The sequence below is a fragment of the Oncorhynchus keta genome, unplaced genomic scaffold, assembly GCF_023373465.1.
Source record: "Oncorhynchus keta strain PuntledgeMale-10-30-2019 unplaced genomic scaffold, Oket_V2 Un_contig_2206_pilon_pilon, whole genome shotgun sequence".
NCBI lineage: Eukaryota > Metazoa > Chordata > Actinopteri > Salmoniformes > Salmonidae > Oncorhynchus > Oncorhynchus keta.
Genome location: NW_026282741.1, coordinates 95001 through 112500, shown reverse-complemented (window position 1 = coordinate 112500; position 17500 = coordinate 95001). Strand labels below are relative to the sequence as shown.

At 45.0% G+C, this 17500-nt stretch overlaps 1 protein-coding gene across 1 annotated transcript in view; it reads left to right on the top strand.

Moving 5' to 3' along the window:
• Nucleotides 1–17500, top strand: part of LOC127921339 (cysteine and histidine-rich domain-containing protein 1-like) — a 43449-nt gene that overhangs the window by 48 nt on the left and 25901 nt on the right. The window contains 6 exon segments of the mRNA XM_052505044.1: nucleotides 1–235; nucleotides 2512–2561; nucleotides 3779–3797; nucleotides 3800–3834; nucleotides 11819–11979; nucleotides 12749–12852. The exon segment at nucleotides 1–235 is cut by the window's left edge and continues 48 nt beyond it. Of these exon segments, the coding sequence (XP_052361004.1) occupies nucleotides 172–235; nucleotides 2512–2561; nucleotides 3779–3797; nucleotides 3800–3834; nucleotides 11819–11979; nucleotides 12749–12852 (433 nt within the window). The 5' untranslated portion in view covers nucleotides 1–171.

Below are 17500 nucleotides of genomic sequence, written 5' to 3'. Positions count from 1 at the left end.
TCGATGTTTCCCGAGTCACATCGGCCATTTCCGGAAGTATCGGAGAACGGATGCACGGATAAGTTGTCAGGCTACTAGTTCCAGCACATCTTTTATCCCCGACATCTTTATCTTTAATTCATCGGTTTATCCGTTTACAGTGGGGTTTGATGTAACTTGTTGCTTGTACCAATGTCGCTTCTGTGTTACAACAAAGGATGTGGTCAACGTTTTGAGGCGGACAACAACCCCGAGGGTAAGCTAGCCAACGTTAGCCTAGCGTTAACTTGAAACCACATAAAGCGACATGCTCCGTTTGGCGATAAAAGCATTTATTCATCTGTACTATTACAACGAGCTAACACGTGGAACAATATCAAACGTGATGCCTAGTCATTTTACCCTGCCCATTGATCTGTCCCCTTGTAACTTACACCCTGTAGTTTACTCCTCTTCTTGCTATTTAGGATTTGTTCATATGTATTTTTAAACATCTGAATCGGTGGGAAGGGCTCCTATGTCAGTATTTCGATGTAGTCTACACCTGTTGTAATTTGTCTCATGTGAATGTTGTGATTCTTCGCTTACAGTAACTAACGTCGGTCTCCAGTAGCTACTGTTGCTAGCCACGTTAACAAGTACTCTCTTTATTAAACGTGAATATCCGTTTAGGGGACTATATCGTTGTCATTTCATCAGTGACGGGGTGGTTTGATTAGCGAAGCGCCGACACTTCGATGCAGTTTTCAAAGCACTAACGTGGCTGTACGTAATTTCAACACCACGTATCGAGGAAGAGACGCGGCAGAAATATGTCTCCCTCCAGCATGTGGCCCATTTCGTCCACCCAAAACCGGGAATGGTTGTATGTAAAAGGGCTTATTCGCTACGTGAGGTTGTATTTAATCGAATGAAAGTTTCTTAATGCTTAAATTGTTACTAGTGTTCGGATTTAAGTAGGACAAGTGACACCCCGGGAATTTTGATTAAAAAAAAACACTATATCTGCAGATGGCTATACATATTCATAGTTGAGGCTGGTAAAAGCATAGCATCTATACGTTGAATTTACGTGCGGCTGACGTCATCGAATATTCAAAATAGGATTAGAATACGTCGTGCTGCCTCTACGTGATGACGTGTGAATCTTCTTCTTTTTATGTCGAACTACACTCAGGTTTTGTTGTCGCCACCTGCTGGACTGGGGGAAAACTTTTACAAAAGAAAAGTAAATTCCATACATGTAGAGAAAAATTCAGCGTTAGCTAGCTAACTGCTAGAAGGATGCCATCTGAGGAGTGAATGAGTGATCGTGACTTTCCCCCGTCATATTGTTTTCCTTCCGGGGGCTATAACGTTACACAACTAGAGATGCAGTTATCATTTGGTTAGCTAGCAAGAAGTTGAACGGCTGTTAAGTTACCCAGTTAGCATATCTCTTGAATTTGTAAATTCAGTCTGGAATCTGCTCTGATTTCAGAGCACTTTCGTCTGAATAGCACAGGAATCTGCTCTGATTTCAGAGCACTTTCGTCTGAATAGCACAGTAAACGTAGGTTAGTTAAGAACGCTCTAGATAACCAGCTCTGCTACGGCAAGTAAAATGGTCAGTGTTTTCTCATTTGTGTCTGGAAGTAGTTAGCTAGCCAGCTTTAGCCAGTTAGCTTGGGTACTTCCCCATTCTTTATCAGTGCAATTCTGACAGCCAACAAGCTGAAACTGTTTGAGAGGGTTCATCTAAAGTTCCTTCGTTAGATTTTAGCTCATCTTGCTCTGGCTAGCATTAGTTGTTGATCTTGTTGTTGTTGATGTGTATAACTGAGGGAGGGAGAGCCTACCGTTTTCATGTTGTTTATTTTTATTTCACCTTTATTTAACCAGGTAGGCCAGTTGAGAACAAGTTATGATTTCCGACTGCGACCTGGCCAAGATAAAGCAAAGCAGTGCGACAAAAACAACAACACAGAGTTACACATGGAGTAAACAAATGTACAGTCAATAACACTGTAATAATCTGTATACAGTGTGTGCAAATGAAATAAGGAAGTAATGAGGCTCTCTCTCCGTCTCCCTCTCTGTCTCCATCTCTCTGTCTCCCCTGTCTCTCTCTGTCTCTACTCTCTCTCTCTGTCTCTACCTCTCTCTCTGTCTCCATCTCTCTCTCTGTCTCTACCTCTCTCTCTGTCTCCATCTCTCTCTGTCTCCCTCTCTGTCTCCATCTCTCTCTGTGTCTCCCCCTCTCTCTGTCTCTACCTCTCTCTCTCTGTCTCCATCTCTCTCTCTGTCTCCATCTCTCTCTGTCTCCATCTCTCTCTGTCTCCCTCTCTCTGTCTCTCTGTCTCCCCTCTCTCTCTGTCTCCCTCTCTCTGTCTCCCTCTCTCTGTCTGTCTCTCTCTCTGTCTCTCCCCCTCTCTGTCTCTCTCCCTCTCTGTCTCTCTCTCCCTCTCTGTCTCTCTCTGTCTCCCCTCTCTCTCTGTCTCCCCCTCTCTCTGTCTCTCTCTGTCTCCCCCTCTCTCTGTCTCCCCTCATTAGATGCCTGTACCCACCACCCTGGAGTTCCTGTGTTCCACGATGCACTGAAGGTAAAGGAATACACACATACTCACTCTCTCGGACAACCTCCTGTCTGTCTCTTCAGGGCTGGTCTCTCTCTCTGACAACCTCCTGTCTGTCTCGTCAGGGCTTGTCTCTCTTTCTGACAACCTCCTGTCTGTCTCTTCAGGGCTTGTCTCTCTCTGACAACCTCCTGTCTGTCTCTTCAGGGCTGGTCTCTCTCTCTGACAACCTCCTGTCTGTCTCCAGGGCTGGTCTCTCTCTGACAACCTCCTGTCTCCTCTCCAGGGCTGGTCTCTCTCTGACAACCTCCTGTCGGTCTCTTCAGGGCTGGGCTCTCTCTGACAACCTCCTGTCTGTCTCTCCAGGGCTGTGCTCTCTGACAACCTCCTGTCTGTCTCTTCAGGGCTGGTCTCTCTTTCTGACAACCTCCTGTCGGTCTCTTCAGGGCTGGGCTCTCTGACAACCTCCTGTCTGTCTTTTCAGGGCTGGTCTCTCTCTGACAACCTCCTGTCTGTCTCTCCAGGGCTGTGCTCTCTGACAACCTCCTGTCTGTCTCTTCAGGGCTGGTCTCTCTCTCTGACAACCTCCTGTCGGTCTCTTCAGGGCTGGGCTCTCTCTGACAACCTCCCTGTCTGTCTCCTCTCAGGGCTGGGCTCTCTGACAACCTCCTGTCTGTCTTTTCAGGGCTGGTCTCTCTGACAACCTCCTGTCTGTCTCTTCAGGGCTGGTCTCTCTCTGACAACCTCCTGTCTGTCTCTTCAGGGCTGGTCTCTCTCTCTGACAACCTCCTGTCTGTCTCTTCAGGGCTGGTCTCTCTCTGACAACCTCCTGTCTGTCTCTTCAGGGCTGGTCTCTCTCTGACAACCTCCTGTCTGTCTCTTCAGGGCTGGTCTCTCTCTGACATTCTCCTGTCTGTCTCTTCAGGGCTGGTCTCTCTCTGACATTCTCCTGTCTGTCTCTTCAGGGCTGGTCTCTCTCTGACAACCTCCTGTCTGTCTCTTCAGGGCAGGTCTCTCTGACAACCTCCTGTCTGTCTCTTCAGGGCAGGTCTCTCTCTGACAACCTCCTGTCTCCTCTCCAGGGTTGGTCTCTCTCTGACAACCTCCTGCCTGTCTCTTCAGGGCTGGTCTCTCTCTGACAACCTCCTGTCTCCTCTCCGGGGCTGGTCTCTCTCTGACAACCTCCTGTCTGTCTCTTCAGGGCAGGTCTCTCTCTGACAACCTCCTGTCTGTCTCCTTTCCAGGGTTGGTCGTGCTGTAAGAGGAAACCACAGACTTCTCTGACTTCCTCAGCATTGCTGTAAGTTAACCTTTTTGTTGTCATGACAATGACAGAATGTCATGACAGAATGGCAGGTTATCCCAGCAGTAAGTGGTCATTACATTATCTATGTTGATATTGCTCCATAGCCATGTGTATCAAAGCACCACTACAGTCTATGGTCTACACCACTACGGTCTACACCAGCACAGTCTACACCACTACAGTCTACACCACTACAGTCTATGGTCTACACCACTACAGTCTACACCACTACAGTCTACACCACTACAGTCTATGGTCTACACCACTACAGTCTACACCACTACAGTCTACACCACTACAGTCTACACCACTACAGTCTACGGTCTACACCACTACAGTCTATGGTCTACACCACTACAGTCTACACCACTACAGTCTACACCACTACAGTCTACACCACTACAGTCTACACCACTACAGTCTACACCACTACAGTCTACGGTCTACACCACTACAGTCTACACCACTACAGTCTACACCACTACAGTCTACACCACTACAGTCAGCACCACTACAGTCTACAGTCTACACCACTACAGTCTACAGTCAGCACCACTACAGTCTACAGTCTACACCACTACAGTCTACACCACTACAGTCTACACCACTACAGTCTACACCACTACAGTCTACAGTCTACAGTCAGCACCACTAGAGTCTACACCACTAGAGTCTACACCACTACATTCTACACCACTACAGTCTACACCACTACAGTCAGTACCACTACAGTCTACACCACTACGGTCTACACCACTACAGTCTACACCACTACAGTCTACACCACTACAGTCTACACCACTACAGTCTACACCACTACAGTCTACACCACTACAGTCAGCACCACTACAGTCTACAGTCTACACCACTACAGTCTACAGTCAGCACCACTACAGTCTACACCACTACAGTCTACACCACTACAGTCTACAGTCAGCACCACTACAGTCTACACCACTACAGTCTACACCACTACAGTCTACACCACTACAGTCAGTACCACTACAGTCAGTACCACTACAGTCTACACCACTACGGTCTACACCACTACAGTCTACACCACTACAGTCTACACCACTACGGTCTACACCACTACAGTCTACACCACTACAGTCTACACCACTACAGTCTACACCACTACATTCTACACCACTACAGTCAGTACCACTACAGTCAGTACCACTACAGTCTACACCACTACGGTCTACACCACTACAGTCTACACCACTACAGTCTACACCACTACAGTCTACACCACTACGGTCTACACCACTACAGTCTACAGTCAGCACCACTGGAGTCAGCACCACTGGAGTCAGCACCACTAGAGTCAGCACCACTAGAGTCAGCACCACTAGAGTCTACAGTCAGCACCACTAGAGTCAGCACCACTAGAGTCAGCACCACTAGAGTCAGCACCACTAGAGTCAGCACCACTAGAGTCAGCACCACTAGAGTCTACACCACTAGAGTCTACAGTCAGCACCACTAGAGTCAGCACCACTAGAGTCAGCACCACTAGAGTCTACAGTCAGCACCACTAGAGTCAGCACCACTAGAGTCAGCACCACTAGAGTCTACAGTCAGCACCACTAGAGTCAGCACCACTAGAGTCAGCACCACTAGAGTCTACAGCAGAGGTGGGCAAACTTTTTGACTCGCGGGCCACAATGGGTTCTCAAATTTGACAGAGGGGCCGGGCCAGGAGCATTTGGAGGGAGTGTTTGGGCCGGATATACTAAAGCATTAAATGTAGTGTGTGCAAACCTCATAGCACAGTAAGAACACTACAACCCAATTTATTAACTGTCTTTCAAATGTGAAAAATAGTTAATAAATTTGTCTCAAGGAATATGCAAGATATGGCATTTACATACTATTTCGCAGATACTGGGAGGAGGAAATGTAAATAGATTAAAATAACATACGCACTGTGATTTATCAAGATTGCGTCTGTTTTTAATAAGTTTCAATCGAAGGTGCACAGTTAAAGAAATCAACATTTATTGAAAAAATGGAATCACTTTCAACATTCAAAACATATTATTACACAACGAAATACTCAAGCTCAATAATATCTACTTGTGTTAAACTCCGCAAAATCATGGATGGATTGTCCTGACCGCGCTCTACAAACTCGCCACGGACGCCCTCGCCTTCACGCGCAAACAGTACACGTGTATCGTTGCCAAGCACACAGACATAGGCTGTATTAAATATCCTACCTGCAGCTGAGAATTTAAATTTAAATTAAGAGCGTGTGCGGCGTGTTAATTAAGCTACTGTACCGCTGCTGTGCATAAATGCGCATTGCTCTTAATTAAAAGACGCACTTCCAAACTTTCCATATGCATTTTTTCATAACACAGCAGAAAAACTCACCATTTCAGTGGGAACAGTGTTGTTGGTCTCCCTTTTTGCCAGTGCATCAAAGTCTGGAGTTAGTTTTGTTGTGGCAATTCTCAGGACAGATCTGAGGTGTTGGTCAGTTAACTTGGATCTGTGATGGGCTTTTGTTGAGTCAAGTTCTGTTGACTCTGTAAATTAGCTGCCAACCTCTGAGCAGTAGCCGCCCGTTCTTGTGTTGACTGCTTGCTAGCATAGTTTGCATGCTTCGTGGCAAAGTGACGGCTGATATTGTACTCTTTGAAAACCGCAACAGCTTCTTGGCATATCAGACATACAGCCGTTGTCCACTCCTTATTAAACACTCGGCATTCGCTGTCCACTTTCCTTCTCTTTGGTCCGCTCATTTTCACAGAAGGGCTTAATGGTGACGTGAAACGAAGTGAAAATTAAAGTGAACTAAAGAGAAATACGCGCCACTCCAACAACGGTCAATGTGTTTTGAGTGCGCCATCTATTGGGGAAACGTGGGCATTGCAGGGAAAGGGGAAAAAAGGAGGTTTTTACTATAATTTGGACAAGTTCGGCGGGCCGGATTAAAAAGCCTAACGTCCATGTCTGGTCTACAGTCAGCACCACTACAGTCTACAGTCAGCACCACTAGTCAGCACCACTACAGTCTACAGTCAGCACCACTACAGTCTACAGTCAGCACCACTACAGTCAGCACCACTACAGTCAGCACCACTACAGTCTACAGTCAGCACCACTAGTCAGCACCACTACAGTCAGCACCACTACAGTCAGCACCACTAGAGTCAGCACCACTACAGTCAGCACCACTACAGTCAGCACCACTAGTCAGCACCACTACAGTCAGCACCACTAGTCAGCACCACTACAGTCTACAGTCAGCACCACTACAGTCAGCACCACTACAGTCAGCACCACTACAGTCAGCACCACTAGTCAGCACCACTACAGTCTACAGTCAGCACCACTAGTCAGCACCACTACAGTCAGCACCACTACAGTCAGCACCACTAGAGTCAGCACCACTACAGTCAGCACCACTACAGTCAGCACCACTAGTCAGCACCACTACAGTCTACAGTCAGCACCACTACAGTCAGCACCACTACAGTCAGCACCACTAGAGTCTACAGTCAGCACCACTAGAGTCAGCACCACTAGAGTCAGCACCACTAGAGTCAGCACCACTAGAGTCTACAGCAGAGGTGGGCAAACTTTTGACTCAAGGCCACAATGGGTTCTCAAATTTGACAGAGGGGCCGGGCCAGGAGCATTTGGAGGGAGTGTTTGGGCCGGATATACTAAAGCATTAAATGTAGTGTGTGCAAACCTCATAGCACAGTAAGAACACTACAACCCAATTTATTAACTGTCTTTCAAATGTGAAAAATAGTTAATAAATTTGTCTCAAGGAATATGCAAGATATGGCATTTACATACTATTTCGCAGATACTGGGAGGAGGAAATGTAAATAGATTAAAATAACATACGCACTGTGATTTATCAAGATTGCGTCTGTTTTTAATAAGTTTCAATCGAAGGTGCACAGTTAAAGAAATCAACATTTATTGAAAAATGGAATCACTTTCAACATTCAAAACATATTATTACACAACGAAATACTCAAGCTCAATAATATCTACTTGTGTTAAACTCCGCAAAATCATGGATGGATTGTCCTGACCGCGCGCTCTACAAATCCGCCACGGACGCCCCTCGCCTTCACGCGCAAACAGTACACGTGTATCGTTGCCAAGCACACAGACATAGGCTGTATTAAATATCCTACCTGCAGCTGAGAATTTAAATTTAAATTAAGAGCGATGTGCGGCGTGTTAATTAAGCTACTGTACCGCTGCTGTGCATAAATGCGCATTGCTCTTAATTAAAAGACGCACTTCCAAACTTTCCATATGCATTTTTTCATAACACAGCAGAAAAACTCACCATTTCAGTGGGAACAGTGTTGTTGGTCTCCCTTTTTGCCAGTGCATCAAAGTCTGGAGTTAGTTTTGTTGTGGCAATTCTCAGGACAGATCTGAGGTGTTGGTCAGTTAACTTGGATCTGTGATGGGCTTTTTGTTGAGTCAAGTTCTGTTGACTCTGTAAATTAGCTGCCAACCTCTGAGCAGTAGCCGCCCGTTCTTGTGTTGACTGCTTGCTAGCATAGTTTGCATGCTTCGTGGCAAAGTGACGGCTGATATTGTACTCTTTGAAAACCGCAACAGCTTCTTGGCATATCAGACATACAGCCGTACAGCCGTTGTCCACTCCTTATTAAACACTCGGCATTCGCTGTCCACTTTCCTTCTCTTTGGTCCGCTCATTTTCACAGAAGGGCTTAATGGTGACGTGAAACGAAGTGAAAATTAAAGTGAAATAAAGAGAAATACGCGCCACCCAACAACGGTCAATGTGTTTTGAGTGCGCCATCTATTGGGGAAACGTGGGCATTGCAGGGAAAGGGGAAAAAAGGAGGTTTTTACTATAATTTGGACAAGTTCGGCGGGCCGGATTAAAAAGCCTAACGTCCATGTCTGGTCTACAGTCAGAACCACTACAGTCTACAGTCAGCACCACTACAGTCTACAGTCAGCACCACTACAGTCTACAGTCAGCACCACTACAGTCTACAGTCAGCACCACTACAGTCAGCACCACTACAGTCAGCACCACTACAGTCTACAGTCAGCACCACTAGTCAGCACCACTACAGTCAGCACCACTACAGTCAGCACCACTAGAGTCAGCACCACTACAGTCAGCACCACTACAGTCAGCACCACTAGTCAGCACCACTACAGTCAGCACCACTAGTCAGCACCACTACAGTCTACAGTCAGCACCACTACAGTCAGCACCACTACAGTCAGCACCACTACAGTCAGCACCACTAGTCAGCACCACTACAGTCTACAGTCAGCACCACTAGTCAGCACCACTACAGTCAGCACCACTACAGTCAGCACCACTAGAGTCAGCACCACTACAGTCAGCACCACTACAGTCAGCACCACTAGTCAGCACCACTACAGTCTACAGTCAGCACCACTACAGTCAGCACCACTACAGTCAGCACCACTACAGTCAGCACCACTAGTCAGCACCACTACAGTCAGCACCACTAGTCAGCACCACTACAGTCTACAGTCAGCACCACTACAGTCAGCACCACTACAGTCAGCACCACTACAGTCTACAGTCAGCACCACTACAGTCAGCACCACTACAGTCAGCACCACTACAGTCTACAGTCAGCACCACTACAGTCTACAGTCAGCACCACTACAGTCTACAGTCAGCACCACTACAGTCTACAGTCAGCACCACTAGTCAGCACCACTACAGTCTACAGTCAGCACCACTACAGTCTACAGTCAGCACCACTAGTCAGCACCACTACAGTCTACAGTCAGCACCACTACAGTCTACAGTCAGCACCACTAGTCAGCACCACTACAGTCTACAGTCAGCACCACTACAGTCTACAGTCAGCACCACTACAGTCTACAGTCAGCACCACTACAGTCAGCACCACTACAGTCAGCACCACTACAGTCAGCACCACTACAGTCAGCACCACTACAGTCAGCACCACTAGAGTCAGCACCACTACAGTCAGCACCACTACAGTCAGCACCACTAGTCAGCACCACTACAGTCAGCACCACTAGTCAGCACCACTACAGTCAGCACCACTAGTCAGCACCACTAGTCAGCACCACTACAGTCAGCACCACTACAGTCAGCACCACTACAGTCAGCACCACTACAGTCAGCACCACTACAGTCAGCACCACTACAGTCTACAGTCAGCACCACTACAGTCAGCACCACTACAGTCAGCACCACTACAGTCTACAGTCAGCACCACTAGTCAGCACCACTAGTCAGCACCACTACAGTCTACAGTCAGCACCACTAGTCAGCACCACTACAGTCTACAGTCAGCACCACTACAGTCAGCACCACTACAGTCAGCACCACTAGTCAGCACCACTAGTCAGCACCACTACAGTCTACAGTCAGCACCACTACAGTCTACAGTCAGCACCACTACAGTCTACAGTCTACACCACTACAGTCTACAGTCAGCACCACTACAGTCTACAGTCTACACCACTACAGTCTACAGTCAGCACCACTACAGTCAGCACCACTAGTCAGCACCACTACAGTCTACAGTCAGCACCACTAGTCAGCACCACTAGTCAGCACCACTACAGTCTACAGTCAGCACCACTACAGTCAGCACCACTAGTCAGCACCACTAGTCAGCACCACTACAGTCTACAGTCTACACCACTACAGTCTACAGTCAGCACCACTACAGTCTACAGTCAGCACCACTACAGTCAGCACCACTACAGTCAGCACCACTACAGTCTACAGTCAGCACCACTAGTCAGCACCACTACAGTCTACAGTCAGCACCACTACAGTCTACAGTCAGCACCACTAGTCAGCACCACTACAGTCTACACCACTAGTCAGCACCACTACAGTCTACAGTCAGCACCACTACAGTCTACAGTCAGCACCACTAGTCAGCACCACTACAGTCTACAGTCAGCACCACTAGTCAGCACCACTACAGTCAAGAGGTTCCATGTGTTGATCTAATAAAGAGGGAGTTTTCTAACCAGTTAAACGTGGCATAATAATGATGGAGTTAAATGAGCTAAATGAGTAGGGTGACATGGTCAACCGACAGTTAGGCTACTGTTTCATATGAATGGAGTTGTTGCTGACAAGGGCAGTGCAGCAAAATGACCTCGATTAGGCTTGCTAGCTAGCTGTGTAGCCAGCTACCTTTACAACGATTTGATGCAGTCATGACAGGCACTACCAGATGGTATGACGGATAACCTATGGCAGTGACTCATTTTTTCTAACTAGCCCATCGGTTCGGCTACTTTCTCTCTCTCTCTCCATCCCTGCCACAGACTGTCTCACACGCCGGCCCCTGTTCCTCTCTAGCCTCTCACCCACAAGCAGAGGGCTCGCTCTCTCTCTCGCTCTCTCTCTCGCTCTTGCTCTCTCTCTCTCTTGCTCTCTCTCTCTCTCGCCCTCGCCCTCGCTCTCTTGTCGCGCAAGCAAGGAAGTTGACACCCAAAATGACTCACCTGATATCCAGATGTTTTTATTTATTTTTTGAATACTGTAATATTTTCAACATACCTAATTCCCTATGAAGGCCACTAAATTTGACAGAGGGATGGGCTATGTCTGGATGTAACGGAGATCAGAGCTTACCTTAGTCTCACTCCACAGCTAGCTTGAAATGTTGCCAATGGTGCTATCCAATAGGATCCATTTTATTTTGTAGGTTGTCAAACGGGCAGTCATGAGAGTGAGGTAGAGGGACCCTTTGTTCACCTGAAGCCCAGTCGGAGGCAGGTTCAGGGAGACTATATGCTAAGCCAGCACACTGTTTACACGAGAGTTAGTTTACTGCTGTGTTTGTCAGGGTCTTAGGGTTAGGTAGTAACTATACTGTGTGTGTGTGTGTGTGTGTGTGTGTGTGTGTGTGTGTGTGTGTGTGTGTGTGTGTGTGTGTGTGTGTGTGTGTGTGTGTGTGTGTGTGTGTGAGAGCAGGGCTGCACCAAAGGCCCCCACAACCAGGAGAAGCCTCCTGAGCCTGTGAAACCAGACGTGCCGTCATCGGAAGACAAGGAGAGAGCTGAGGACCTCAAACCAAAGTTCAGCGAGTTCACCATCTCTGCTCCCAAACCCCTGGAGTCCATACGCAGACCCAGGTAGGTCAGGGGTTAGAGTTCACCATCTCTGCTCCCAAACCCCTGGACTCCATACGCAGACCCAGGTAGGTCAGGGGTTAGAGTTCACCATCTCTGCTCCCAAACCCCTGGAGTCCATACGCAGACCCAGGTAGGTCAGGGGTTAGAGTTCACCATCTCTGCTCCCAAACCCCTGGACTCCATACGCAGACCCAGGTAGGTCAGGGGTTAGAGTTCACCATCTCTGCTCCCAAACCCCTGGACTCCATACGCAGACCCAGGTAGGTCAGGGGTTAGAGTTCACCATCTCTGCTCCCAAACCCCTGGAGTCCATACGCAGACCCAGGTAGGTCAGGGGTTAGATGTCAGGCTCTTCAAAGCCCTCCTGGTATTTTCTTTTGCGGTGACATCGGGACATTCATTATGTAGTCACATTGCTTCTCTTAGTTGTTATTGTTATTGTTTGTTGTTATTGTTTGTTGTTATTGTTTGTTGTTATTGTTTGTTGTTGATGTTTGTTGTTGATGTTTGTTGTTATTGTTTGTTGTTATTGTTTGTTGTTATTGTTTGTTGTTAATGTTTGTTGTTAATGTTTGTTGTTATTGTTTGTTGTTATTGTTTGTTGTTAATGTTTGTTGTTGATGTTTGTTGTTATTGTTTGTTGTTATTGTTTGTTGTTATTGTTTGTTGTTATTGTTTGTTGTTGATGTTTGTTGTTATTGTTTGTTGTTAATGTTTGTTGTTAATGTTTGTTGTTATTGTTTGTTGATGTTTATGTTGTTGTCTCCAGTCCAGATGAGCCAGTGGTCAGACTACAGCAGAAGATCTCTCCCTCTCTGAGACAGGCTCTGGAGAAACTGAAGCTGTCTGAGGATACTCTTACTGACAAGACAAGTAGGGACACTACCCCTCCTCCTTTCTCATGTCAGCATCCTCTCCTTCTCCTCCCTTTTCCTCTCATCTTCTCCTCGCCTCAGAGATGACCTCAGTACAGGACATGACAGTAACTAGTCTTCATTACCTCAGTACAGGACATGACATTAACTAGTCTTCATTACCTCAGTACAGGACATGACATTAACTAGTCTTCATTACCTCAGTACAGGACATGACAGTAACTAGTCTTCATTACCTCAGTACAGGACATGACATTAACTAGTCTTCATTACCTCAGTACAGGACATGACAGTAACTAGTCTTCATTACCTCAGTACAGGACATGACAGTAACTAGTCTTCATTACCTCAGTACAGGACATGACAGTAACTAGTCTTCATTACCTCAGTACAGGACATGACAGTAACTTGTCTTCATTACCTCAGGACAGGACATGACTGTAACTAGTCTTCATTATATCAGTACAGGACATGACAGTAACTAGTCTTCATTACATCAGTACAGGACATGACAGTAACTTGTCTTCATTACATCAGGACAGGACAGGACAGTAACTAGTCTTCATTACATCAGGACAGGACAGGACAGTAACTAGTCTTCATTATATCAGGACAGTAACTAGTCTTCATTACCTCAGTACAGGACATGACAGTAACTAGTCTTCATTACCTCAGTACAGGACATGACAGTAACTAGTCTTCATTACCTCAGGACAGGACATGACAGTAACTAGTCTTCATTACATCAGGACAGGACAGGACAGTAACTAGTCTTCATTACATCAGGACAGGACAGTAACTAGTCTTCATTATATCAGGACAGTAACTAGTCTTCATTACCTCAGTACAGGACATGACAGTAACTAGTCTTCATTACCTCAGGACAGGACATGACAGTAACTAGTCTTCATTACATCAGGACAGGACAGGACAGTAACTAGTCTTCATTACATCAGGACAGGACAGGACAGTAACTAGTCTTCATTATATCAGGACAGTAACTAGTCTTCATTACCTCAGTACAGGACATGACAGTAACTAGTCTTCATTACCTCAGTACAGGACATGACAGTAACTCGTCTTCATTACATCAGGACAGGACAGGACAGTAACTAGTCTTCATTACATCAGGACAGGACAGGACAGTAACTAGTCTTCATTATATCAGGACAGTAACTAGTCTTCATTACATCAGTACAGGACATGACAGTAACTAGTCTTCATTACATCAGGACAGTAACTAGTCTTCATTACATCAGGACAGTAACTAGTCCTCATTACATCAGGACATAACAGTAACTAGTCTTCATTACATCAGGTCATGACAGTAACTAGTCTTCATTACATCAGGACAGGACAGTAACTAGTCCTCATTACATCAGGACATAACAGTAACTAGTCTTCATTACATCAGGTCATGACAGTAACTAGTCTTCATTACATCAGGACATGACAGTAACTAGTCTTCATTACATCAGGACATGACAGTAACTAGTCTTCATTACATCAGGACATGACAGTAACTAGTCTTCATTACATCAGGACATAACAGTAACTAGTCTTCATTACATCAGGACATGACAGTAACTAGTCTTCATTACATCAGGTCATGACAGTAACTAGTCTTCATTACATCAGGACATGACAGTAACTAGTCTTCATTACATCAGGACATGACAGTAACTAGTCTTCATTACATCAGGACAGGACAGTAACTAGTCCTCATTACATCAGGACAGTAACTAGTCTTCATTACAGCAGGACAGGACAGTAACTAGTCTTCATTACATCAGGACAGGACAGTAACTCGTCCTCATTACATCAGGACATGACAGTAACTAGTCTTCATTACATCAGGACATGACAGTAACTAGTCTTCATTACATCAGGACATGACAGTAACTAGTCTTCATTACATCAGGACAGTAACTAGTCTTCATTACATCAGGACAGTAACTAGTCTTCATTACATCAGGACAGGACAGTAACTAGTCCTCATTACATCAGGACAGTAACTAGTCTTCATTACAGCAGGACAGGACAGTAACTAGTCTTCATTACATCAGGACAGGACAGTAACTCGTCCTCATTACATCAGGACATGACAGTAACTAGTCTTCATTACATCAGGACATGACAGTAACTAGTCTTCATTACATCAGGACATGACAGTAACTAGTCCTCATTACATCAGGACATGACAGTAACTAGTCTTCATTACATCAGGACAGTAACTAGTCCTCATTACATCAGGACATGACAGTAACTAGTCTTCATTACATCAGGACATGACAGTAACTAGTCTTCATTACATCAGGACATGACAGTAACTAGTCTTCATTACATCAGGACAGTAACTAGTCTTCATTACATCAGGACAGTAACTGGTCTTCATTACATCAGGACATAACAGTAACTAGTCTTCATTACATCAGGACATGACAGTAACTAGTCTTCATTACATCAGGACAGTAACTAGTCTTCATTACATCAGGACATGACAGTAACTAGTCTTCATTACATCAGGACAGTAACTAGTCCTCATTACATCAGGACAGTAACTAGTCTTCATTACATCAGGACAGTAACTAGTCTTCATTACATCAGGACATGACAGTAACTAGTCTTCATTACATCAGGACATAACAGTAACTAGTCTTCATTACATCAGGACATGACAGTAACTAGTCTTCATTACATCAGGACAGTAACTAGTCTTCATTACATCAGGACATGACAGTAACTAGTCTTCATTACATCAGGACAGTAACTAGTCCTCATTACATCAGGACAGTAACTAGTCTTCATTACATCAGGACAGTAACTAGTCTTCATTACATCAGGACATGACAGTAACTAGTCCTCATTACATCAGAACATGACAGTAACTAGTCTTCATTACATCAGGACATGACAGTAACTAGTCTTCATTACATCAGGAAATGACAGTAACTAGTCTTCATTACATCAGGACAGTAACTAGTCTTCATTACATCAGGACATAACAGTAACTAGTCTTCATTACATCAGGACATGACAGTAACTAGTCTTCATTACATCAGGACAGTAACTAGTCTTCATTACATCAGGACATGACAGTAACTAGTCTTCATTACATCAGGACAGTAACTAGTCCTCATTACATCAGGACATAACAGTAACTAGTCTTCATTACATCAGGACATGACAGTAACTAGTCTTCATTACATCAGGACATGACAGTAACTAGTCTTCATTACATCAGGACAGTAACTAGTCTTCATTACATCAGGTCATGACAGTAACTAGTCTTCAGTACATCAGGACAGTAATTAGTCTTCATTACATCAGGACAGTAACTAGTCCTCATTACATCAGGTCATGACAGTAACTAGTCTTCATTACATCAGGACATGACAGTAACTAGTCTTCATTACATCAGGACAGTAACTAGTCCTCATTACATCAGGACAGTAACTAGTCTTCATTACATCAGGACAGTAACTAGTCTTCATTACATCAGGACATGACAGTAACTAGTCTTCATTACATCAGGACAGTAACTAGTCCTCATTACATCAGGACATGACAGTAACTAGTCTTCATTACATCAGGACAGTAACTAGTCTTCATTACATCAGGACATGACAGTAACTAGTCTTCATTACATCAGGACAGGACAGTAACTAGTCCTCATTACATCAGGACATGACAGTAACTAGTCTTCATTACATCAGGACATGACAGTAACTAGTCCTCATTACATCAGGACATGACAGTAACTAGTCTTCATTACATCAGGTCATGACAGTAACTAGTCTTCATTACATCAGGACAGTAACTAGTCCTCATTACATCAGGACAGTAACTAGTCCTCATTACATCAGGACAGTAGCTAGTCTTCATTACATCAGGACATGACAGTAACTAGTCTTCATTACATCAGGACAGTAACTAGTCCTCATTACATCAGGACATGACAGTAACTAGTCTTCATTACATCAGGACATGACAGTAACTAGTCCTCATTACATCAGGACATGACAGTAACTAGTCTTCATTACATCAGGTCATGACAGTAACTAGTCTTCATTACATCAGGACAGTAACTAGTCCTCATTACATCAGGACAGTAACTAGTCCTCATTACATCAGGACAGTAACTAGTCCTCATTACATCAGGACAGTAGCTAGTCTTCATTACATCAGGACATGACAGTAACTAGTCCTCATTACATCAGGACAGGACAGTAACTAGTCTTCATTACATCAGGACAGGACAGTAACTAGTCTTCATTACATCAGGACATGACAGTAACTAGTCCTCATTACATCAGGACAGTAGCTAGTCTTCATTACATCAGGTCATGACAGTAACTAGTCTTCATTACAGCAGGACAGGACAGTAACTAGTCTTCATTACAGCAGGACAGGACAGTAACTAGTCTTCATTACAGCAGGACAGGACAGTAACTAGTCCTCATTACATCAGGACATGACAGTAACTAGTCTTCATTACATCAGGACAGGACAGTAACTAGTCCTCATTACATCAGGACATGACAGTAACTAGTCTTCATTACATCAGGACATGACAGTAACTAGTCTTCATTACATCAGGACAGGACAGTAACTAGTCCTCATTACATCAGGACAGTAACTAGTCT